The sequence below is a fragment of the Myotis davidii genome, unplaced genomic scaffold (assembly GCF_000327345.1).
Source record: "Myotis davidii unplaced genomic scaffold, ASM32734v1 scaffold327, whole genome shotgun sequence".
NCBI classification, from domain to species: domain Eukaryota; kingdom Metazoa; phylum Chordata; class Mammalia; order Chiroptera; family Vespertilionidae; genus Myotis; species Myotis davidii.
This window is the reverse complement of record NW_006298628.1, coordinates 2073970-2099272: the sequence shown is the minus strand read 5'-3', so window position 1 is coordinate 2099272 and position 25303 is coordinate 2073970. Positions and strand designations below refer to the sequence as shown.

Sequence of the window (25303 nt, the reverse complement as noted above, 5' to 3'; positions counted from 1 at the left end):
AGGGCGTCCTCACACATGACCTTCAAACGTTTCAGGGCATACTTGTCAGCAGCTGCCAGCAAACCATCAGCCATTTTGTCCAGGTTTGGAGTCTTCCCCGTGTAAATGAAGCACATCATTTCCTTAAAAACTTCAGGCTCCACATCATTGATTTCAACCCGATTCTATGCCAGAAAAACTGGAAGTCAGAAACATTCCAGCAAAACAAATTCCCTAAACAATTTTCATGATTTTAAGCTCTAGTGAGGAGAGAAGCTTGTATCATTTAAAACCTAACATGAATGAAAAATTGCTCTTTGCCATATTTGATTATAATATTCTCCATCATATGTACCACCTTTGTTTTCAAAGACAACTATAGCTTTCATTTTTTTACCTTTCTTTTCTTGAGTAGAAACACATGTCTAATGCCCTCACCCCAAACCTTTTGGATGATCTGCCTGGGAGAGAGTGTCTCCTTTACCTAGAATCCTTCTGGACTACCTCTCTCCACTCTCACAAAGTGTCCCTTCAGGGAATTCATAATCCATTTTAGTAACACAGTAAGAAAAGATAATTAGGAAAATAAATCTGATGCCAAATTGGAAAACTCATCTGAATCTAGTCACCTAGCTAGAAGACATATTTTTATCCTGATACATACCTTTTTGCTCTCTTCCATTTCATGTTCAAACATGGCACTAAAAACTGGAGAACGAGCTAGAAAGTGAAAGGCAACAGAGACAGATGTGGTTATCACGTTGTAAATCGCTCAGTTCTTCTGTTACGTAGAAGAGGTCATTTTCTTTGCTGTCACACTGGTATAGGAAAGGGACTTAGCCTCAAATTATATCAGAATTATAAAATTCATTTCTTTTTATATTATACCAGTAAGTTAGTAATTACAATACGTAGTCAAAAAAAGAAAATGCTACTTACAAAATAATTTATTAGCTAGATTCCAAACATGCATGTTTTAAGGAAATTACTCAAATTTATCTATATGTTGGATGACAATGATATTCTCTGGGTAGATTTGGGGGTTCAACTGGAAGGTCCTTTAGGGTTCTAAGCAGGATGTCTTGATACCTCCATTTTTGCCTGGAAAAAGGACACCTACTTTCCCCACATCCAGGGACCACACAGCGAGGAGGCCCAGAACAAGGCTCAATGGCACCCACTAACTAGATGAAACACATGCTCATTTACGGCAGGTTTTCTGGTTCTTCCAGCCTTGCATTCTCAACAGAGATGATAACTTCCCAAAGAGGCAAGAAAAAGAAATCTTAGGGATTACATCGTTTGTAGCCCTTCAAAGCTCAACCCTAATGAAAAATAAAAAAATGAAATAAAATTTAAAAAAAGCTCAACCCTACCTAACAAAATCTTATTCCCTAGTATTTAATGTCTCTCATTGGGGATAATTTAATTTTTCCCTCAGGGGTGGGAATAATGAAAAAAGGTTAAGAAACAGTGTTCTAAGTCATGCCCAATTCTAGTCTAATGAACACTATAAATAATAAGTAAACTTAATTTCAACCATGAAAGTAATAAAATGGCTAAGAACTCAAATCTTATCATGTTGTCTGACAATCAGGGATTTGGTGAAAGTTAAGACTACCAATCTCTAACTGAGGGAGGAAGAACAGATGGAATATATACAGGACTTTGAGCTAACAGGTAACTGGAACTTTGAGTTATAGTTTATGTTAGGAAGGACTAATTTTAGATCTGCCATTTTTTAACCACACATCTTGGGCAAATCACTAAACTCTCTGAGCCTCAATGCTTTAAACTATTCCAAAGGATATTAATTCTCCTTGTTCTTATCTCAGAAGGGCTACAGACTAAAAGGTACTAAATCAATACATTACAGAAATTGAAGACTAAAGGGCTGGTGATTTTAATAAAGAGGGAAGTGTCCAAAGCAGTGATATGCTTAGAGGGTCATCATTGGATAGACAGAAACTGAGGTGATGAAATAAATAAAATCACCCAGGGAGAATAAGGAGAATGAAAAGAGAACTGAGAGAACACCAATGTTTAAAAGGATGCGTGAAGAAGAGGGAGGCCACGCATCAGAGGTAGCCAGAGAATCAGAAGAAAACTAGAATAAAGGAGCCAAATAATATATGAACGAGAGTCCCTCCAATGTAAGAACCAGCCGGCCATATTACTTTGGAAAACTGCTTTCATTGCATGTAGATGAACTGAGGATAGTGAGAGGAGACAAGTTGAGACAGTAAATGTGCTAACTTAAGAAATTTAGCTCTAAGAGAGAGAGAGAGAGAGAGAATATGAATGAATGAATGAATATGAGAATGTGAATGAATAACTAGGAGGAGCAGCCTGAGCCTGTTTATAGACTGAGGGTAAACAGGCAATAGGATAAAGAGAGTTGATGAAGATACCAGATAACAAGGGTATAAATGGCAGAGTAAGAAGAAGGAGGAGGCAGCATGGGATATGAAACAGAAGTAGAAAGTACAGTGCTTGGACACAAGGAAGAACACCCCTTCCACCAAGAATGCAGGGAAAATTCAGGTAAGGTGAGAGGCAAGAGCTAAGGGACAGGGCCTCAATTTTCTCTTGGAAGAAGTATCAAGGTCATCTTTTAGGAGTTGGAGATTAAAGGAGAGTAGTGAAGTTTTGAAGTAGCTATTGTTGAGAAAAAGAAAGGGAGCTGACTAACTTAGGAAGAGTTCTTGGCAGTACTGAGGGCCTAGCTGAGTATGGAGCGCTAACCTAAGAGTTGATGACTTTCTTTAGCAATACACGGTAACATCTAGTTCAGAGAGGGAACAGAAAGATGGTTAGATTGAGCCAGAGTGGGGTTTTGCCAGGTGTGTATTTTAGAACAGAGCTGAGAATCTTGGTAAGAAATTTGTTGCTGAAGGTTCATGCTATTTCCTTTTATGTCTTATGGCCTGAATAGAAGTTTGTGGCTGACTGCTATGCTTTCACGTGAAGTAAAGTCAACCCTGCCTTATCAGTTCCCCTCTGTGTCACTCTTTCTAGTCTCAAAGACAAAGGGCCTATTATTAGAATAAGCCCTGATCCTCCGTGTCACTGGCAATATTCTTATCCTCCTGATATGTTTATATGGAAGAGAAGGCTAAGATCTCCAGGGCAGGGGACTTAACTGAACGTAGTTTATCCTGAGTCCAGAATCCTCTCTGTTATATCCTAAGTCCTTGTTTAGGAACTAATACTTGATCCTAAGCAGTGTTTTGACATCTGTTCTCTAGGTGCAAAGGCATTCAATACATATCATCATCCATTCCTTGAAAATGGTGGCCTAAGTCCACTACAGAGAGGAAGAATAGAAATACCATTTTTATGCAGTTGCCTTTTTATGACAACTAATGTCACCACAATATAACAATATATTTAGTTGCAATTTTTTTTCACTAGTTCAAAAGGCTGAAGTTATTCAACAGGTCATCATGCAGCCACTGGTTTGCCTTGTTTCACCAAAACGAACGCTCCCTACGAATAGATACTAACCTGCTAAGATAGCTTTGTGAGCCTGGAATTCCTGGCCAGCAACACACAAACAACAGTCTGTGAACCGGGAATTCTCCCAAAGTCCTCCTAACTCATCTGCCAACCGGCACTCGGGAACCTTCACCATATTCATGGTATTCTGGCCAGAAATGTTGACGGAATCTTGCACCACACTCACCTGGAAAGACAAGGAAACAGTCCAAAGCTTTTGTTATCAGGAATTTTCTTCCCAGCAGGAAGAGAGATGATTTATACCTCATTCAGATACTAACGTTAGTCATATTCTCTTGAAACCACCTCCACAAATCAAGGCTTTATCCTCTGGATCGTGTAATTTTCAATCTATCACAGTTATACTTAGTCTACACCATCTCCGGAAAATAGGGAGAAAGCCCCACAGATCTCCTTCTCCTCCAACTTCTAATAAGCCTCACCTCACCTTCCCTGAAAACCTGGGCAAAACCATCAGAGGGAAAAACTAAAAGAAACAAATGTTAAACCTCAAGTATTTACCTTATTCTGCCTTAAGGTTAAATACAAAGAACTCCTATAGAAACTACCATTTAAATTAAACTCTTTAGAGAGAAAAATCTAGTACACCTAAAAAGCATTTCACTTACTTTAGTTAGGTCTGGAACATGAAAATAAAATGCAAGTTCCATAGGGCCTGGTAAATAATTGGTGCTTCCGTGCAAGTGTTAACTTAATGAACAGGACTAGGCTTGGGAGATCTTTCTGGTAGAGATAACTGTGTGGGTATCCCACACCATTTATACCCTTACTCAGTCATTTGTGACAATGAAATACAGGACTGCTGGCTCCTGCTAGACTTGCACTCATAGCTTTGGAACAGAATGAGAAGAACAGGTTTAAAGAGGGATCCAACTTGCCACATGGCTTCAGCAGCAGGTTTTAACCAGTTGAATTTACAGCTCAGTTTAGATTTAAAACAAAACAAAACAAGGTAACTTCTAGATGGGTCAGTGAAAGGTAAATTTGTTAGTATACCAAATACAAGAATTTATAAGTCATATAACATTACAAAATAAATGTAAGTTACCAAACTGAAGCAGATCACTCTTCTGCCTAGCAATCACTGCTATGCTTCATCTCCTACATCATAATAGGTTAGAAATGTTAAAATCAAAGCAGAATTCATAAACCTTGAGAATCAGCTCCCCCATTTTGCTATTCCGGTAAGTTAGTTGAGAAAGGCAGCTTAGGAACATCCTAAATGACCCAAATTTCTTTTAACCTTCAAGATAGAAGTCATCCTTAAATGCAGTCATAAACCCCGAGGCAAAGTTAATGCCCCGTCCAAATGACCCGCAGTCCCTTCTGTGCTGGAGTGAGATATTTATTACCAGGTCGAGAAATTTATTCATTTGTTTAAAACGAGCTGTTATAGTCTTGAGCAATGAAGCAGCCAAGTTAATCAATTATGAATGTGCTTAGCATTAGCAGCACATTTATCAGAGCCAGATTATAACATTATTTTAATAGCCTGAGACCCAGCACAAACTACTGCACAGATCCTCTCTTGTCCTGTGTAAGATCTCTAATTTGGGTCAGCCATTCTCTCATATTAACACTCTTATTTCTTTGATATAATATTAATATCAAAGTAGAAAATGCCTGTTTCCAGTTATAGCTTAAAAATACTGATGATTAATTTATTTTAAAAAAAGGAAAAGACCAAGTAAATCCAACTTCCTCATAAAGAAAGGCAGGACTCTCTTGGGATGACCAATGAAGGGAATGGAGAATGCTTTTGGCACTAGGTCCTAAGCCTGAATTAAACCAGGCTGACAGGAGCCCAAAGTCATTAACACTTGATGGCAATTTACTAGTCTGAGTAAAATGAATTGGCAAGAGATAAGGTGAATTTCAAACTATGGTTACCACAGACCCTCTCCTCTGCTGGTTAGATGCATGCTTGGTAATAAGTGGGGCACCCAAAACTGTGACTCCTCTTGCAGGGACAATTCCTCTCTCTAGACACAAATAGGAACGCACAAGAAGGAGAATGTACCTTTACTATCTGAGCCAGACTTGTTCTGTAGATATATGGATGCCTGGAGTCTCCAGAGTTCTGAATGTCTGGCACCTCTTACCAACATTAAATACGCTTAATTAAAAATAAATTTTAAATGGCATTCACAAATGTGTCTTCAGAGCCCAAACTTTTAACTTAGAAAGGGATTGTTTTCCTCTGCAAATGATGCTACTAAAATGAAACCATTTTGAGAAAAACTAAAGATTTTTTTTAATGCCTATAAAGTTGACTATGGAGACTCATTCAGAATTACAGCTGCGAAGATGACGTGACTGTGACATTTATGCCGTCTTACAAATGACTGCATGAAAATGTCTCAGGAAGGCTGTATAACCCTCTAAATTTCAAGCTGTAAAAGGGCCTCACTTTTAAAGTCAATTACTTTTCTTAAAAAATAATATTTCATAAAAGACTAAAGATTGTTCCAATTCCTGAATATTTTACTTAAACATAAAAAATAAAACCAATGGAAATAATATTTTTTAACTTCCATATCATTAAAACAATTGAGAGGGGGAAAGACTCTGCATATAGATTGTTTATAGCAGCAGCACTGTTTCTAATCAAAAGACTAGCAACAACCTAAATGTCCATCAACAAGAGAATAAATTGTTGCCTATTCACACAAATGTTATACAGCAGTAAAAATGAATGGACGGTAGTTATATTCACAATATAAATTTTAGAAACATAATGTGAAAAGAACAAGTCCTAGATGACTACATACTTCCTGACATCAACTTTATAAACCTCAAAACCAATCAAATGAAAACAACATATTATTCAGGCTACAAATAATATATGAGGAGATAACATATAATTCAAAATAGCTCTTTAGTATATCCTGAGGGGGGAAGACAACAGGTTTAAGGGTTAGGGGAGAAACATACAAGTTAATTCCAAGTTACTGCTGGGTTGGCTGAAGTTTACTACATTATCATATTTTATAACCTACTAGAGGCCCAGTGCATGAATTTGTGCACAGGTGGAGTCCCAGTGGCTGGGGGGATGGGCCGCTGGTGGTTGGCGGGCTGGTCCCGCCCCTGATGTGGGGGGGGGCAATTGGGGGTAGGGTTGACCAGCACCGCCCCTGGTCGAACTCCCAGTTGAACTCCCAGTTGAGGGGACAATTTGCATATTAGCCTTTTATTATATAGGATAATAATGTTACATATTAAATCACCATTTTTGTAGGACAAAAATAATCAAATACTGGCATTTTCACACAGTTCAACTAAAATATCCAAATAATTCATTAATAACAATAAAAAGAAAAAAATAAATAGATCCACACATTTAAATTTGGCAAAAATCATATTCCCAGGCTATGAAGGGATATTCTATGTTTGAGAAGGAAAGAAATGTTTTAAGAGTTAAGTAGTATCTCCTGGCTTGCGTGGTTCAGTGATTGAGCATCAATCTATGAATCAGGAAGTCATGGTTCGATTCCCAGTCAGGGCACATATCTGGGTTGTGGCTTTATCCCCAGTGGGGGGGGCATGCAGGAGGCAGCTGATCAATGAATCTCTCTCATCGTTGATGTTTCTCTCTCTCCCTCTTCTCCTTTCCTCTCTAAAATCAATTAAAAAATGTATTTTTTAAAGAGTTTAGTAGCATCTAGATATTCCATATTTCAACTTTAATTGCAACATTACAAAGAAACTCTGAAATCTTCTACCTATCAAAGGCATATACAATGAAGGTGGAATATGTGCATCTTTATTGCTAACAGCTACTTGTTTTCAATATAAGAAATGGAGGGAAGGGTCAACAGAAGCTAAAAGTAGATTTTCAAGTAGATTTTTCAAGTAGATTTTCCGTGGTCCAAATTATTAAAAGTGTAAAGCTTTCATGATTCTGTTTCATTACCAAAATAAATACTCTCTGTTAAGAAAACCTGGTAGAGCCCATGTTTCCCTGGGTAAATAGCATTTAGCTCCACTTAGCGTGGCACAGTAGCCTAGAGAGAGAAAATGGAGAGCTGACACTAATTTGCTGCACAATGTTAGGAAAAAATTACCTGACCTCTCCAGGCACCGCTTCTCTCCCCAACAACATGAAATGAAGATAATAGAACTAACCTAGCTCAAAGGATTGTGAAAAGAGACAATTCAAGGAATACTTTGAAAATGCTTCCAAATACATTAGCTAAGCAATATCATCTTGGAAGAATTGCCACATTTCCTAGTAGTCAGACAAAAACATCACTGAAAATTGAATGTGAACCCAGCGTGGCACATTATAAACAAGACCACACATTTGGCATTTTCAGAGTTTGCAATCTAATTTCATTTAAATATTCATTAACAATAACATTACTAAAATAAAGCCCAAACATACAAATGTGTGATTCTTAGTCTTGCACCTTAGGATGAATTCCCTCCTGCAGCCTCTGGGAATATCAAAAAATACTTTAAAATTAATGAAACAACTATACTTATTGCATCATGACAGGACAGACATGTGTCTGGGCCAAAGACTGATGAGGAATGGAACAGTGAGGTATTCATAATCTAAATTTGTATGAGGGCATCAACTTCACAAAGCCTCGAATAATAACAAAATACTACCTAAACCAATAATAAATAAAATATGAATATGAACTAAAATAAACATATATTTTCCCCCCATTGATAAAAGGAAGCAACAGGTCAAAGGGATAGGACTTACACCAAAGAATAATCTAGCTTTGTAAAGCGCTAAAAACTCAGATGAGCTGTATATATTTTTAAAACCCACACATCCAACACATACCCCCATGCAACTGTCTTGCAATGCTGAATGCTACTAAGTCCACAGAGAGCCTTGGAACAGAAATGAGTCTCACTAGGCACAAGCCCAAGTATGATAAGCAACGCTCAGCACCTGTGGCCAACACTGAAGTGTGAGAAGAACAGATGGCATACCTGGTCCGATGGTAAGAGACTGATGGCATCAGCAGAACCCAGCAGACGTTTCCCTGTTCAACATCTCCTCACTTCCAAAGTGTCATCTCACTTCCCTTCTAAGTCAGTAAGGCAAATCTAAACTTAACCACAGGATTTCTCCTAAGAGAATTTTATATGGGGAAGCGAACGGGAAGAGGGCGCCTCAGTCTTAACTACAGGATGAGAGATTGCCAAGTGAGGGCAAGACAACTGGTCTCCAAATCAACAACGTCCATATAAAAGGTGGAGCAGATATGGAGAGGGGGGCGGCATATGAGAAAAGGCTGGACCCACTGTGGACTTAAAAATAATGCAATAAAGGCACTGCCTAAAACACCAGATGCAATATTTAGAGGAGATATCTTTCTTCAGAGAACAGTTAAGATTGGCTTTCATTTCCAAGAGAAATTAGAATTTTCCACTATACTTAAATTTTTCTGAAATTTAGGTCTTTAAGATAGGTGAAGATTAAATTGATGGTCTGTTTATATAACATTTAACTTCATACAAAACCACCTAATTGTATTCATTTCTTACTTGGGCAACTGAGTATGTAACTAGTTAGATTTACATGGAATTCAAATTTAACGTTCATCAGACAAAAAACAACTGCAACAATTTCTGTATTTACCTAGATGTCATCATGTTAGTATTTCCTTCTTTTGTTGTAAGGCAGCTATTATGAAAACTGCATTTTACATATTCAGTGTGATATCTTAATAAATGATGCTTCCACATTTCCTAACAACGAGGTACTATTCTGTGGAAATAATTAAGCTGTGACGCAGAAAAAAAGCCAGTTACCACTGGCCAGTCCTCTTCTACAAAAGGGCATGATTCCTAGGGGACACCCTCCTCGGCTGCACAGTTGGTGACATGCTTTGGGACTGTCATTAACTCACAGTGCGCGCCTATTACTTGACAGAACAACTGTAGGAACTTGCCTGCACCCTCCCCAGGAAAATACAGTGGTCATTCTCATCAAGTGCTGCTGCTCAGGAAGTGGCTTCTTGACCATACAATGTATAGGAAACACTGCCATCTAAGTTGACTAGAGGTTTTATTCGTTTATTACACTGTGAGCTTATGAATATTTATAAATGTGTTGATAACAGCATGAAACGACTTCTTAGTAAATAGTCATTAAAGAAACCACTTTCCAACTCACTCTCAGTTTGGGAATTTTACTTCAAGACTTCTCTTGTAAACCTAAAAAAGGCTTTTAAATTGTTGGTGAGAAGGACTTGCCTAACAGACTACAGATAACTCTCAGCTATTATGAGTTAGAGAGCTTTATATAACCTTCGCTCTAGAATAGAGGATTCTCACCTTCCTATTTCACAATTACTCTAGCAAGACAATCCAGAGACATTCAACTCCTGATAAGTCATCCAGTTCAAAGAGCAGAAAAGAAAAGTGATCTACAGTCAAACATATGTGGACTTCATACTCAAGGAGAAGCCATAAAGTTTAAGGAACAAATATACACATATATTTGCTGGCCATTCTCCTCAGCTTGAAGTAACAGTCCTTCCAAATGCCATCTGAAAAACCCCGCCAAGAAAAAGCCAGAATCCTGACCCAAGCAATTCAAAAATCATAAATACCAAGATTGTACACAATCTCTGTTTTGAAGAACAGTAACAAGTGGAAAGCTAGATGCCCAACAACCTTGAAATCATGGCAGTTTTCAACCAGTCACATCAATAATGTTCGTGCAACACCATTCCACGTGGGGGTTCTTCCCATTCTCCATCCCTGATACAATACAATTAATCGGCCTCTGCTGACCAGGCCTGGGAACTGCTGGTCTCACGGTGGGGAAGAAACACTCACCTCACAGAAGAGGGTAAGCTTGTCATCAGGGAGAAGCCCGTTGGCTTCATCCAAGAGAAAATCTCTACGGATGAATTTTTTGAATCCCCAGTCTTTGCCTTGCACAAACCTATATGCCCGTTGACTCTCTGAGGTGAAAAAAAAGTTATATTTAGGGTTACTCAAAAAACCAGATCAAATCTACAACTTGTCAGTGTATGAAGTTGCTGGATGTGAAAATAAAGAATCAAACAAAGAAGAGAACATTTACCCATAGCTTTGGTTTCTTCTCCCTTGGCATTCAGGATGGAGAATTTGAATTTTGCCCGAACTTCACTCTTTGGACAGCTAACCAGTAACAGGTAAAGTGACAGGTAATCTTTGCTTTCTTCATCTAACCCTTTTGGGTTTACTCTCAAACACCTGCCCAAAACAGATAGGGGGAAAAATGTTGAAAACATCCATGCTTATAGGCTGGTGAAGTGATAGGAGAGAATTAGAACATCAGAATCAAGAGAGGGAGATGTTTAAAATATAAACAAGCTCAGGCCCCATAACCAGGAAATTCTGATTTAGTCGAATGATTACTTCAGAGCCACTCTTTTAGAGCAACCTGAGTCAACTAGAATCTGACAACACATCCCTTACATCCCTGCCTCTTTCCTCATAATCTCCCAAATCACTTTTACCCCCTAAAATATTTTAAAAGTCAGGCTATTCTAATCCTCAATCTCAGGAGAGGCAGCCCCTAATTTTGTTGGGACTGTGGTGAAACCATGAAAAAAATGTCAACAAGCCCTTAAATATCACCTTGGGAAAGAAAAAAGTATTTGAGAGAAATATGTTAATAGTACCCAATCTTTTACAGATACTTTATCAATCTGGCAATCCTATATAATAAAAGCCTAATATGCTGTGTCCGGTCATCCATTCAACCAATCAAAACATAATATGTTAATAATATGCTAATGCTGCTCAACCCCTCACTATGACCTGCTTTGACCACCAGGGGGCAGATAGTCCACCGGTTGGCCAGTTGCTATAACGTGCACTGACCACCAGGGTCAGATGCTTTGACTGGTAGGTTAGCTTACTGCTGGGGTCCAGCCAATCGGGACTGAGTGAGACGGGCCAGACACACCCTGGAGTCCTCCTGTGGTTCCTCCCTAGCTGGCCAACCTCCCGCGTCCCTCCCCGGCCCCATAGGGTCCCTCGGCCTGGCCTGTGCCCTCTCACTATCTGGGCTGAGGGACCCACCCTGAGTGCACGAATTTCGTGCACAGGGCCTCTAGTAATATAAGATTAAAATAGGCAGCACGGAGAAAGCACAGATAAAAGTAAACTCCCAGGGTATAGCTCCACGCTATATAGTCAGAGATGCCAATCTGTTACCAATGAATCAAAACAAAATTCAGACAGAATTTAATAGGTTCAACTGAGTTAAGTTGTAAATGTCAGTTGAACTGCATGTGGTTCAGATACAGCTTCTACCAGATAGGCCATATGCATCCCCAAGGCCTTGCCAGTGTTATGACACCTCTCACAAACAGGTGGCTCAATCCAATGCCTCTCTAGGGAGTGCATATGCCCCTCATATCACTATACACTGTGTTGAAGATGTAGATTTAAATACGATGCCTATGGATAAGCATTCTCTCTCAACATTTAGTAGTACACTGCTTAATGTATATAGCCAACAAATCTAAATGGGGAGCTATTTAACTTTCAGTGGGTTATCGGAAGTCAAAACTGGTGGTTCACAGACATGTGTTCTGGTCTTTGCAGTGAGCACATGATAACATCCTTGATTGCCTGCTCCTCCTCAAGAGGACACATGGTTTAGATGGGACTGACCCCCTTGCCACAGGGAGTAACTGGTGGAACCCAGACCTAAACCAATCAGTATATGCATGACCACAGTTACTTCAGAGGAAGTCCAAAGACTTCTGTTGGATGGTAGTGGGTAACCCATTACTAATGCAAGTCATCCTTCAAACACAAGGGAAATTAGACTTGAGATCTCCAACAGCATGGAGAGCAGGGCAGAGCAGAGAGAAATGGGGTCCTTAATCTAAACACTAGATGCTGGATTGAACTAAGCTTCAAAACCATCCTATACCCTGTGCATTCCAGTTACATAAGCAAATAAATCTTTATTTTTTAAAAACAGTCATTTTAAACGTCAAGAGACTGTATGTTAAAATCTAGATTTCTTGCTTTACTTAAGGAATCAGAAAATATGGCAATGATCAGCCCTTATTCACATATAGCTACCGTCAGCTGGATCTCAGTAACCACTGCCCCTTTTAGAAGGACACCAGCTGGTTTGCCTAATAGTCAACACTTACACCAGATATGGATTATCTTTTACAACACTGGCCCTCTTTACTCATTTACATTACCCTACAGCCATTTGAATTTGCAGATCCCTGATATACTCATTAAATTAATTCAATAATTACATAGCAAGCACCTATGTGTATCAGGCACAGTTGTAGACTCTGGGGAATTTTAAGTACGAAGTTCCTATCTCCAAGGACCTTACATTCTAGTCAATCTCCCCATAAAACCAAGCAAAACAGGCAGCTTTTAGAAATATTTTTACAGCTAGATGTGTTCTTCCTCACCATTTCAGTTTATCATTGGCTCCTGATGAAAAGGTTGAGCTTTTAATGACTTCACCCATTTCCTCCCGGCAAAAGCTAAAGTTATTGATGGTCCACATGTAGGAGAATTTCACTACCTTGATCTGTTGATAGAAAACCAGGAATTAAGTAAGGGGGTGACCTAAAACACAGGCTGAAGATCAGATCATTGTTTCCGCTCCCTCCCTCTACATGATCCCAGACGAAGATAGCACTATTTGGCCAGCATGGAGGCTCAGTTTTTCTCTCAGCATAGGTCCCTCATCCACATTTTAAAAATGTATGTTTTTATTAAGAGAGAGAAAGGAAGGGAGAGAAATAGAGATAGAAACATCGAAGAGAGAAAAATATCAATCAGCTGCCTCCTGTACACCCCCTATAGGAGACTGAGCCTAAAACAGGGGTGGGCAAACTTTTTGACTCGAGGGCCACAAATGGTTCTTAAACTGGACCGGAGGGCCGGAACAAAAGCATGGATGGAGTGTTTGTGTGAACTAATATAAATTCAAAGTAAACATCATTACATAAAAGGGTACGGTCTTTTTTTTTTTTTTTTAGTTTTATTCATTTCAAACGGGCCAGATCCGGCCCGCGGGCCGTAGTTTGCCCACGGCTGGCCTAAAACCTGGGCATGTGCCACATGAGCACACAGGCAGGGCCCTTATCCACATTTTAAGAAATCTCACAGTGACCAACTGCTTTCGTAACTTTTCTCAGCTTCTGAGAAACACTGAATGGAAAGTAGGAAAAACATGGACAGGGTTGGGAAAGCAGATGACAAAGCCATACCTATAATGAGCCTTTGTTCAGAGCAGTGTTTGACAATTGAGATGTTGATGCTACTACCTGGGGTTGAAAATCTCAAACCTAGTTTCCTTTTGAGTTGCCCAACACAGGAACACATTTCCATCAAGGAGGATGTAAGTGGATCTAATTTCAGAGTCCCCCCTTTTAATCTCCAGTGAAAAACTGTGGCCTAGGGTGTTCAGATTCCACTTGGAAAACCAAGGAATGGAAAGCTGTCAAATATCTTATCTATCTACTATCTGGCAGTTATGTCCCTGAGAAAGCAGAAAACCCAATGTAGAAAGAAATCGTATTCCTTTTGCCCATCAAATCCTCCCAACATGCAAAGATTTACAGGGTGAAAACATTATTACCTGTGTGTAGCACCAGCTCTCAGCTACAGGGCCACTCGACATTTCTGCCGGAGGTGGAGGACTTGGAACCCTTGACATCGCCAGTTTGAAGGTTAAACAAGATTTCCAAAGTCAGAGGACAAAGATTTCTGTTTTCTCTTCACCCTGGTTGACAGAAAAAGCAAAAGGATGTTTTAGATTAATGGCACATGATCCCACTATTTCTGTTTGACCTTCTAGTCTAGACAAAGACTAGAAACTTTGTCTCCTGCCTAGAATTCTCTACTCATATTATTCAAATAACTACTTACAAGTCCAATCCCAAACTTAAGTGTTAACCTCGGAGAAGATCGCCTATTCTAATATAGTCTCCTAATAACAATTACATCACCCTATTTTAATCCTCTGCACAATACTTAACATTATCGTACCGAATGAATTTACTCAATGGGTATATGAAGTACATCTATGGAAAGGCTGCCTGAAGAGGAGATAGCATAGTGAACACCTCACACAACTATGCTACCAGCTCCTTCACCTGAGACACAAATACTCTACTCCTGAGGGGAAATTATCTTGTTACCTCTCTAACCACTGTCTCATCTTCTCTTATACTTTAGTACAAACTAATGAAGAGTAGGTTTCTATTCCTCACCGCATTGCCAGCTGCTCTCTTGAAGGGCAACATTTACCCCTTTCTTAGATGTGTTACTTTCTTTCCAGCAGAGATCCCTCCCCACTTATACCCCATCACTATTCAATTTTCTAGATTCTTCTCCTTGCTCTTGCCCTCTCTGTTCTATGATCATTCTTCAATCTCTTTTGTTGGATGCTCTTCCTTCACTATTGCTCCCCATGGTTTAATCCTCAGTCATTTTCTCAATCAACGTTCTCTTTCATGGCAATTTTATCCATCCCAACAGTGTCAAATTTCTGCCTTGATAAAAATATTTCCTAAATCTCTCTAACTTTGACTTCTCTCATAAGGCTCAGACCATTTCAAATAACTGCTATATATCTTAGCAGGGTGTCCCAGTAGTAAATCAAATTCAATTCAAAATTCTCCCCTCCAATACCACTCAAAAAATTGGTGAATTAGGTTACAATTTTCTTAAGTATTATAAACAAAGCCAAACTGAAAAAATAAAGCTCCTTGCAATGCATGACAAAGAAAATTTTCATTAATATATGAATTGGTATATAAATTGTTTCTATAAAATCATTAAGAAAAAGGCCAGCTACCTACAAAAATATCATTCATAAAAGAAAGGAAGGAATCCTTAGTGTCTCTACTTTTTGTTTCTAAGATTTTCTTGAATGAAGGGAGAAAGGAAGGAAGGAAGGAAGGAAGGAAGGAAGGAAGGAAGGAAGGAAGGAAGTTGCTCTAAAACATTTTACCTCTATAAGACCTGCAGGAGGAAAGAAAAATCAACCAAACCATGAAGGGGGATATGGGAACTCTCATACACTGTTGGTGGGAAAGTATATTTGGATGGGAATCTGGCCATATCTTGTGAAGATGAGTATACGTGTACACGAAGGCTCAGCAATTCTACTTTTAACTATAATACTGTACCGGAATAGTGGTTCTCAAATTTTAGTGCGTGTCAGAATCACCTACAAAACTGGTTACTGAGCCTCACCCTCAGAGTTTCTGATTCAGAGGTTTGGAATGAGCCTCTAAATTTGCATTTCTAACAAAGTTCCCACATGATCCTTATATGCTGGTCCTGGAACCACATTTTGAGAACCACTGCCCTAGAGAAACTGCACATGGGCACAAGAAGACATAGACAAGTGTGTTCAATGTAGCATTGTTTATAACAATGAAAAAACTAGAAGCAAACTGAAAATCCATTCAAAGGAGAAGAGAAATAAATTGGGTTATCCATCCTATATAATAAAGAGGTAATATGCAAATTGACCCTCACACTATAACACATTACAAGATGGTGGTGCGCACAGTGGGGGTGGTGGCTGCTCTGCATGGCTTCCACCCGGGTTCCTGCGGACCTGCAGGGGCACGGGGGTCCTGGTGTCCACTTCGCGCGTCTTCTGGTGGGGTTTCCGTGGCGCCACAAGTGTGCTGTGGGGGCGGGGCCTGGCGACCATTCCACGCAGCCCGGAGGCGGGGCATTGGGGCAGCACTCCAGGACTTGGGGCCAACCTACAGTGAACTGGCCACACGGGGCGGGACTCCGGGACTCGGGGAGGTCCCATGATCTTTTGAAACTATAGGTTATTCTATATGCTATATTTTATACAGATTCAAATGCTCATTCTATAATAGCTTTATTATTTACTTAACACTGTTATTCCCTTTACTGTAATTCCTTCAACTGATTATTCTTTTCTATTAAGTGTTTTTGGAAACTGCCTCAAAGCATTTAGAGAAATAGGTATAAATGAATTACAGAAAAAAGAAATCACTCAACTCATACACAGTCACTGACACTTATGTAATAACTAGAGGCCCAATGCACAAAAATTCGTGCAAAAGTAGGCCTTCCTTCTCCCAGCTGTCGGCATCAGCTTCCCTCTGGCACCCGGGACCCAGGCTGCTTCCCTCCTCTGGCCACCTGCAGGCACCCGGGACCCGGGCTGGCATCCCTCCAGCCCCGGCTTTGTCAGGAAGGACATCCAGAATGACGCCCGGAAGACATCTGGTCTAATTAGCATATTGCCCTTTTATTACTATAGATCATGGAGGGGGAGTTATTATCCTCACAGAGTAATACCATTGGTCTGACCAGAGTCCCCACTGGTTTTAAACACTATTCTATAGGCATTTACAACTAAAGCATCCCATATAATCAGAGATGGAGTTAACAATCTTAAACATGATGTACTATTTCACTTAAGCTAGCAAACTAAGCATTGCATTGGCATTTGAGCCTCCTTGGTTGGTGCAATTCCTGATTCCATGAAAACATCAAGAAAAAAGACCAAATGCTATACTGGATCACCTATGATCACAGTAGGCTTGCACTTGAGGGAAAACACATTGTCACAGAACTGTTTGTCTAGCAATGAGTAAATCACCATAAAGCAGTTTTACAAATCCCAGTTACCATTACTGCCAGTAATGGTAGACCATTCTGCTAGAGGCCAGAATGAAATTTCAAAATCTTAAAAGATGTAAAATTTACATGTTAGTTAAGAGCACAAAATGTGGCTCTAGAGGTGTGGGGTGCAGGCTCAGCTCTATCCTGAACAATTATAACATACTAATTTGAGTTTATCTTGAAGTTTTAAAAATAGTTCCAATTTATCTAATAATTAACAACTTAAGAATTCTCTAGGTCTAAGAAAAGTACAAATTTTAAAACCTGTTTATTTTAATGGCTTAATTGTTGCTATTGAACCATGGTCCATTATTACAACCAGAAAAAAAGTACTTTAGTCTTGGCCATTTTTTTTCTTTTTTGCTTCTAACTCATTTTGTAGCCAAGTCTTTTATTGTTGTTGGGTGTTTTTTAATAATATCACCTTTCTTCCAATTTTTAAAAAATGTCCAACCTGGTAGCTAGAAGAACTGCAGAATCAGCCTTAGACTCTGAGGAGCTCTAACCACACAACCTGCTGAGAGGGAAATTGACTAGGATAGCACAAGTCTAATTAATTTCACTCATAGCAGGCACCATGGGCGAAGTGTTGATCAGCAAAGCAGCCTGGTGTTACATGAACTCTCTAGCACTTTACGCCAACTACTGCAGATACCCAGCAGAAAAACAATTTTAGAAAAGAGGAGGTCTATTTGAGGGTCATGGTTTGAGAACCTTTGTAGGAGACAACTAGCATCAGAATATATTGTTCCCGACTTCAAACAAGTTAGGACAAACTGTCAAGTTCTCAAATGAGAAATTTGTTCTCCAAAGCTTAGCAAAACTTCCCAGTGTATTGACAACTCTGAGGCTGAACATATCTGTTATATACCACCACTTACTTTTCTGTTCACTCTATTAAATCCTGACCTGTGAGGTTACACCTCTTCTGAGTAGACCAAGAAATATACTTAAAATACCTGTTAACTGTAATACTGCTCAAATTCCAATGAAGGTAATAATCAGATAGCAACTAATAACAATCCCTAACAGAATGTTTCCTAGCAGGTATTATGATGCAGATACTTTCATTGAACCTACACAGTGCACTTCTTTTCTGCCTTCTTTTACACTTATAAACACTTCTGTTGCCTCTAGTAAACTTTAAGTTTCTTAAAAGGAATTTGCTACTATTCCTTATGCCCGCTTCACCACCTAACAGCCTGCCTAGAACAAGGCATTCACAAAAATACTTTGATGGCTGAAACATTTATCCAATTGCATTCAAGTCCATTAACTTTTCTGTTTGTTTCTTTCACATATCTCTAAAAGAGCGCTTTGAACAGTGCTAAGTATATTAGATTTGCAATGTAATGAAAATCATTAATTTGTTCTTTTGAATGAGTTATAAACAAAGCCAAAAACTCCTAGCCTGGCACTCTCAAGTTTCAGCCCTGGTAAAGTGAATTTTTCATCCAGTATTAAGTATATCTTCATTCTACATGGAGAAAAGGATTGGCTATCATTTCGTTCATTCTGAAGACAAAAATCAGTAATCTGAATTAAACTCTTACATAACCAGGATTCTTTCAGGATACAACAGGGGAAAGTGTTGCAACAGTTTAACCTGCAGTATACACAGAGCTAGGCTAGCACACTCTCTGATAAGTGTTAGACAATTTATACAGTTATTTTTATCTTTCTTTTATTCTCTACAAGCATTCGTCCATCTTCAATCTAATCTAATCATTCAGATAATTTTTTTTAACAAACAACTAAAACAGGCATAATCCACACATGATATCTATGCATTAGCCTTCGACCCATCGGCCTTTAAATTACAGAAATAGATTGTGGATATATCAGATTGATCCATGTAATTGTTTAGTAGGCTGAAAATAGCCAAATATGGGCAATTTCATGTGGTTCAACATAATACACAAACATGCACAAGTTCGATGGCTGGGAACATAGCTTCTTGTCAAAGAATGGTTTGTTAGGGACTTTTTAAAAGCCTGTCACTTTTTTCTTCTTTTGGTTTAAAGACTTGTACAGTTTCCAAGTAAGGGAAACCCCCAATGTCATAACTATTTTAAACCTGAGAGACGTTTGCATTTTCAAAACAGAAGAAGCCAAAAAGATTGTTGACAATTAAGGGAAGGAGAGAGGAAGAAAGGGAGGGGGAGGGAGAGAAGAAACTAAACTATAGAAAGATTTGAGTATACTCATTTTTGCAAAACTGATGTGACTTCAAAGGAGGGTTTGTGTTTCTTCTGTTATAGTGTCTTCAATCATATATAGCCCAGGAAGTAATAACTTCTTTCTCATAACCCCAAGGACAGATTATTATAGGTCATACTGACTTTCTCTGTTGCAACATTTGAATGACTTTTGAATATTTATTATAGGTAAACTTTTTTTTAGTTCAATCTAGTATAACCAAATACTAAATGCACTTTTGTAAAATTCAGGGATACTTCTTAAACTAAAACTAAGAGTCATCAAAGAGAGACCTCAATCAGCAAAGGAAAGATTTGGTTTCTCTTATGTCCCTTATCATGTCCTTTATAAAATCTATAAGTTAGCCCTGGCTGGTGTTCTCAGTGGTTAGAACATTGGCCCGTGCATGGAAGGGTCATGGGTTCAATTCCCAGTCAAGGGCATGTACCTGGATTGCAGGTTCAATCCCTGCCTTGGTCCGGGCACATTCAGGAGGCAACCAATCAATGTGTCTCTCTCACGCTGATGTTTCTTTCTCTCTCCTTCTCACCTTCCTCCGTCCCTCTTCCATTCTATCTAAAAATCAATGGAAAAAACATCCTAAAGTGAGGATTAACAACACAATTTATAAGTTAAAGATAGCTGCTTTTTAAAAAAATTGAGATATAAGCTGATATATAATACTGTTTGTTTTTGAAATCTTTAAGAGGTATTTAGTATTAAGTGAATCTAAAGATCAATGCGAAAAAAGTCAACAACCTAAAAGAAAAATGGGCAAAGAACAGCCAATAGTTTACAGGAATGTTAATACCAATGGTTCTTAAATATGTGAAAATATGTTCAACTTTCACTCATAAGACAAATGCAAATTAAACTGCACATTGATTCACCCAGTGAGTTGGCAAAGATCAAAATGTCTGATAATAGTTGTCCAGGATAAGAACATTTCTGATTAGAGCATAAATTGTTACACTCTCCATCAAGAGAAATGTGTATCAGAATGAATAAAAAATGCATATATTCTTTGATTCAGCAATTCCACTTCTAGAAATTTAACCTACCATATGATATGATAAATATAAAATTTTTCTCACTATAACACTATTTGTAATCACAAAATAATAGAAATAACCTAAAAATCTATGAACAGGGGATTAAATTATGATACAGACAATGTAATAAGCATCTGTTTTAAATAAAAAGGAATGAGAGCCCGAGCTGGTTTGGCTCAGTGGATAGAGCATTGGCCCTGAGACTGAAGGGTTCGGGTTTGATTCCACTCAAGAGCATGTACCTTGGTTTCAAGCTTGATCCCCGGGCCTGGTTGGGGTGTGTGTAGGAGGCAATTCATTGATGTTTCTCTCTCTGTCTCTCCCCTTCCCTTCCACTCTCTCTAAAAATCAATGGAAAAATATCCTCAGGTAAGGATTAACAAAAAAATAAAAAAATTTTAAAAAGGAAGGAGAAAGCTCTTTCTATTTAAAGGGGCAAAGCTACTTGTTTTAACATATTTTTTAAAGATATATATATATGTAAAGCTAGAGACAATGGTTACTTTCAAGGAAAGAAACTGGGTTCTTGGTTGGGAAGAATTTCCATTGTATTCCCTTTTGTACTTTCTGAATTTTTAACTATGTGACTATATTACCTTTTCAAATAATAAGTAAAAAATTTTAAAGGAATAAGCAGCATTTACAAATCATTTTTTTAAGTTATGAGACGGCTTCTAAATCTGACACTTATGAGAGATAAGACAGGAATTCTTCAGTGGCTTCCCCTGCTATCCTGTACCTTCTGTCATCACAGCCAAGGCCTCATTGCACCTTCCTGACCTCATCTAACACTTAGGCTTCTCAAGCACCATGCCAGCCACTCTGGCCATTAATTCTATTTGGTGAACACACCAGACTCTTTCCTCTACCTGAAAAGCTCTTTCTTCCCTTGGCTCTTTTCATAGCTGCCTCCCTCTTATCTTTTAGATATTCTATCAAATGTAATATCCTGAGAGGTCTCTGACCATCTGATCTAAAGCCCACTTCTAGTCCATCCCTTTCTTCATATTACCCTATTTTATTTTCTTCTTTATTACCACCACCTGAAATTATTGTTTTAATTTTTTTTACTTGTCTATTGTCTTCCCCACTAGAAGCTAAGCTCAATGAGAGAAGAGCATCCCTCATGTGCCTAATGGTATAGTAGGCACTCAATAAATATTTGCTCCTGGCAAGTGTGGCTCAATGGTTGAGCATCAACCCATGCACTGAGAGGTCCTCGGCTTGATTCCCATTCAGGGCACATGCCCGGGTTGCAGGCTCCATCCCGGGTGGGGGTTATGCAGAAGGCAGCCAATCATCGCTTTCATCAATGTTCCATTCACTCTCTCTGTTTCCCTTCCTCTCTCTCTAAAATCAATAGAGACATATTAAAAAGTAAATATTTGTTAATAAAATTGTTGCTGAATAACTAGACTCTGTCTTGAAATCCTAGCTTTTCCTTAACAAGCTCTAGTTAAAATGTTAAAGTTTGGGAGTTGCATAGGAACCCAGGCATACTTTTAAAACAATAGAACATTAAACAAAGAAAATTATCAGTTGATCTCACACCAATTTTAAAGAAGTAATACATTCCAAAAACTACACTATTCTTTGATTTAAAAAAATCTAAGGTTTTTATTTATTATGTAAATATATAAAAAATATATGTACACACACACACACACACACAAATACATACCTTAAAACATATCTAGGTATGTAACTAAGTTTTTCCTATACCAGACTAAGATGTAGAACATACTTTCTGCCACCGCCAAATATTTATCTAATTAAGAGTTGAATTGCTCTTGCAACTGTTGTATATAAGAAAAACTCAGAAACAAGCATAGTATTATGTATGCATGTCAATACCTTTAAGATCTTCCCAGTTTACAGATATCTTTTAGACAAGCATAGAATCTAAAATGATTGTGAGGATTAGATACGCTTTTGTACCTGAAATGGTTATTTTTCCTTCTTCTCCTCAATCTAAGTGTTACAAGATAGAGTTTTATGGACGAGCCTGGCGAGTAAGGCTCATCTAGACAAAGTCAGAATGAACAAGAAGGTACATGAATTTCAACTCATAGAAAGTAGTGAGATAACCAACAAATGCTCCCACTGACTCCCAAGCCTCAGTTTGTGCTGGCTGTTTACAGTCATACTGCCCTTTTCTAAGGTTATAAATAACTACAAAGTGTCCCTGTCCCCAAGGAGACCTTAGCAGCCAGCTCAAAGGTTAAAATATGGAATAATTTTCACCTTGGATGCAACTATTCCAGGTAGCAAAATAATCAAAGAGCAGAAGAATGTATTGCCAATTTAAGTTAAGGTCTGGGGAATCATTCCCTCCCACTGAAAACTACCCATTAGGTGAGAGTTGTTGACATAGACATATTAGCCTAATTCTCTACCCCCAAAATATGTCCAGGGGCAATGCAATGCATGCTCTGCTCCACATGGAGAGGCCCCTCCTGGAAAAAGACAGGCAGATGCCACTCAATAGTCTTGTAGAATTATGTCTCCTTAGACCTTAAAAAGACTTTTTGATTTTTGTTTTTGCTTTTAATTTAAATACAAATTACTATTGAGCTAAATACATCTACAAAACAACAATGGAAGAAAAATATCCTGTCTCCCTTGGAGGACACAGCAGAATAAACCATGGCTACAATAACCACAAATTTCACAAGACCTGGCTTAAAACCATCAGGTGCTGCTCTTAATTAGAACCCTGCAAGGAAAAAGAAAATCTCCTCCAACTGCTTTTTTAAAAAGGCAGATAGGGTTCATCAGATTAAGCTTCTCCACACATGACTTTCAAAATCCATCATTTGGGAGATGTCTGAAATGGAACGACATGAATCCAAATCAGCAAACAAATCTGATTATAATGGGGCTATTTCACTTCAAAGTGGATCTCAGTTCCAAAGGAAAACACCTTTAGAAATGAAGTTGGGTAGGCAAAACTAAACAATCAGCAACTCCAATCTTTTCACAAATTATAACAACATGTTAATTCAACGGAATGGCCTGGGTGAAAATCTCTAAGGCCACAAAGAGCAAAGTTAGAAAAGATGAAGATTTTAACACATCCCACATGTTATCAAAGATTTCTCCTCTAGGTTGAGAAAATTTATTCTAAAACAAGAGCTGGAACAGAATTATTAAAATTAAAGAAGCGGTGGGAAGGGAGAAGGAGGGAGAGGAGGGGGAGAAGTGAGAGGGAGAAAGAAAACCTTATGGCTAAGAAGATTCTATTTATATATAATTATATTCCCAAAGTTTGTTTTGAGATTTGAAAGGTTTTTTTTTCTTTCCCTTCCACTACAACTATGAGGAACCTTATAAAATCCAAATAGTAAACAGATGAAAGGCTTGGCCCTAATACAGTTCAAGTGTGCCCAATCTACAAGGACCTCAAAAACTAAAGTCATTTTATGAAACAAATAGGGAGAGGTTGCATAACCCACAGGGTCCTCTAGCCTTTATAGAAGCCAAATTCAACATGTGGTTCTCTTTGGCCGTCTATACTTTAGCCAAGCCATTTAAAAATATTTCTTGCTAACACAATTTGGCTATAGAAAGGGCACAAAGAATGCATATCAAAGAAGAAAGGCTAAGTTAGTCTTAAGGTATGCAATTTGGAATAAGTTCATTAACTTAGAAGCTGAAAAGGCTCACAATGCTCCAGAGGTTTGGTATATTTACTACATGGGCAATCAATTTCCTTCCGCATTAACTAATGTAATACTATCTAGTTTAAAAAAGACTTATTTTTAACGGAATTCAGTATTTTCTGGAGTTACCTCTTTATGAGAGACACCTAGACCTCCCTCTAACTGTAAGAGACTGAGGTATACATATGCTTTCATCTTCTCCTTTAACTATGGCCTTAACTAAAGAAATCTGATGACTGTGTACATGAACCCATGCTCCTTGCATAGCAAATATTGGCAGAAAATAAATTCTCTCTTATTCTAACGTTATGAAAATAAGTCCATTTCTATGTAAATGGTAAGGTTCTAACTAAACTAAATGGAACAAAGGATGGGCAGGAAGTTCTCAGCTTTAAATGTTCATTCCAAAATTCATGACACAAGGAAAAAGTGAAACCACACAGGCAGACAAAACAAGGAAAAGTTAGACAGAATGTCTGCTTTACCAGAATTTCCTGCCTCCCAGTGATTTGTGTCAGAATTTAGATTAACAAGCAATAACACCTGTTTTACCCACTAAAACACTGTAAAAACATACTTAAGCATTTGAGGCAAGAATCTCATACCACAAAGTAAAAGTTTTAAGATGCTAGCCAGAATGATAGATTTTTTTAAAGTTACCCACAAAGAGATGGGTTCTAAGGGTACATACAACAAAGGCAATCTGCTCAACATCAAACTCCTTTTATAGAGTAAAATGAAACCCATGAATTGCTTTAAGGTACCTCCTTTTCTAAACTGCAATTCTAGCCCTAACCGGTTTGGCTCAGCAGATAGAGTGTCGGCCTGCAGACTGAAGGGTCCCAGGTTCCATTCTGGTCAAGGGCATGTACCTGGGTTGCAGGCACATCCCCAATAGGGGGCGTGCAAGAGGCAGCTGAATCGATGTTTCTCTCTCATCGATGTTTCTAACTCTGTATTCCTCTCCCTCTCCCTTCCTCTCTGTAAAAAAATCAATAAAATATATTTAAAAAAAAATAAACTGCAATTCTAATTTCCCTGAAGATCTTTTCTAGGGAGAAACAATCTTACCCTAAGGTTTCAAAATCATGCATTATCAACTGTTGATTAAAATTTTAAATCCAAACATCTTTTCTCTTCTCACCATTATTATATAGCCTAATCCTATCTGTATAAAATAGTCACCAGAAGAATAATTCTAGTTTACTCCAGGAATGAATATTTAGAATAAAACTTATTTTGAGGGCACTTATTAAA

The 25303-nt window shown here is 38.4% G+C and overlaps 1 protein-coding gene and 1 long non-coding RNA gene across 2 annotated transcripts in view; both read right to left on the bottom strand.

Moving 5' to 3' along the window:
* Nucleotides 1-14259, bottom strand: part of SPOP (speckle type POZ protein) — a 21848-nt gene extending 7589 nt beyond the window's left edge. The window contains exons 1-6 of the mRNA XM_015570859.1: nt 14090-14259; nt 12912-13033; nt 10556-10707; nt 10306-10433; nt 3487-3664; nt 644-699 (exon numbers count right to left, since the gene is read on the bottom strand). Of these exons, the coding sequence (XP_015426345.1) occupies nt 644-699; nt 3487-3664; nt 10306-10433; nt 10556-10707; nt 12912-13033; nt 14090-14167 (714 nt within the window). The 5' untranslated portion in view covers nt 14168-14259. The remainder of the gene's footprint in view (nt 1-643; nt 700-3486; nt 3665-10305; nt 10434-10555; nt 10708-12911; nt 13034-14089) is intronic.
* Nucleotides 14260-17385: 3126 nt separating this feature from the next.
* The window catches only part of LOC107184747, a 16146-nt gene continuing 8228 nt past the window's right edge, over nt 17386-25303 (bottom strand). The window contains exon 3 of the long non-coding RNA XR_001515642.1: nt 17386-17397. This is a non-coding gene — a long non-coding RNA (uncharacterized LOC107184747). The remainder of the gene's footprint in view (nt 17398-25303) is intronic.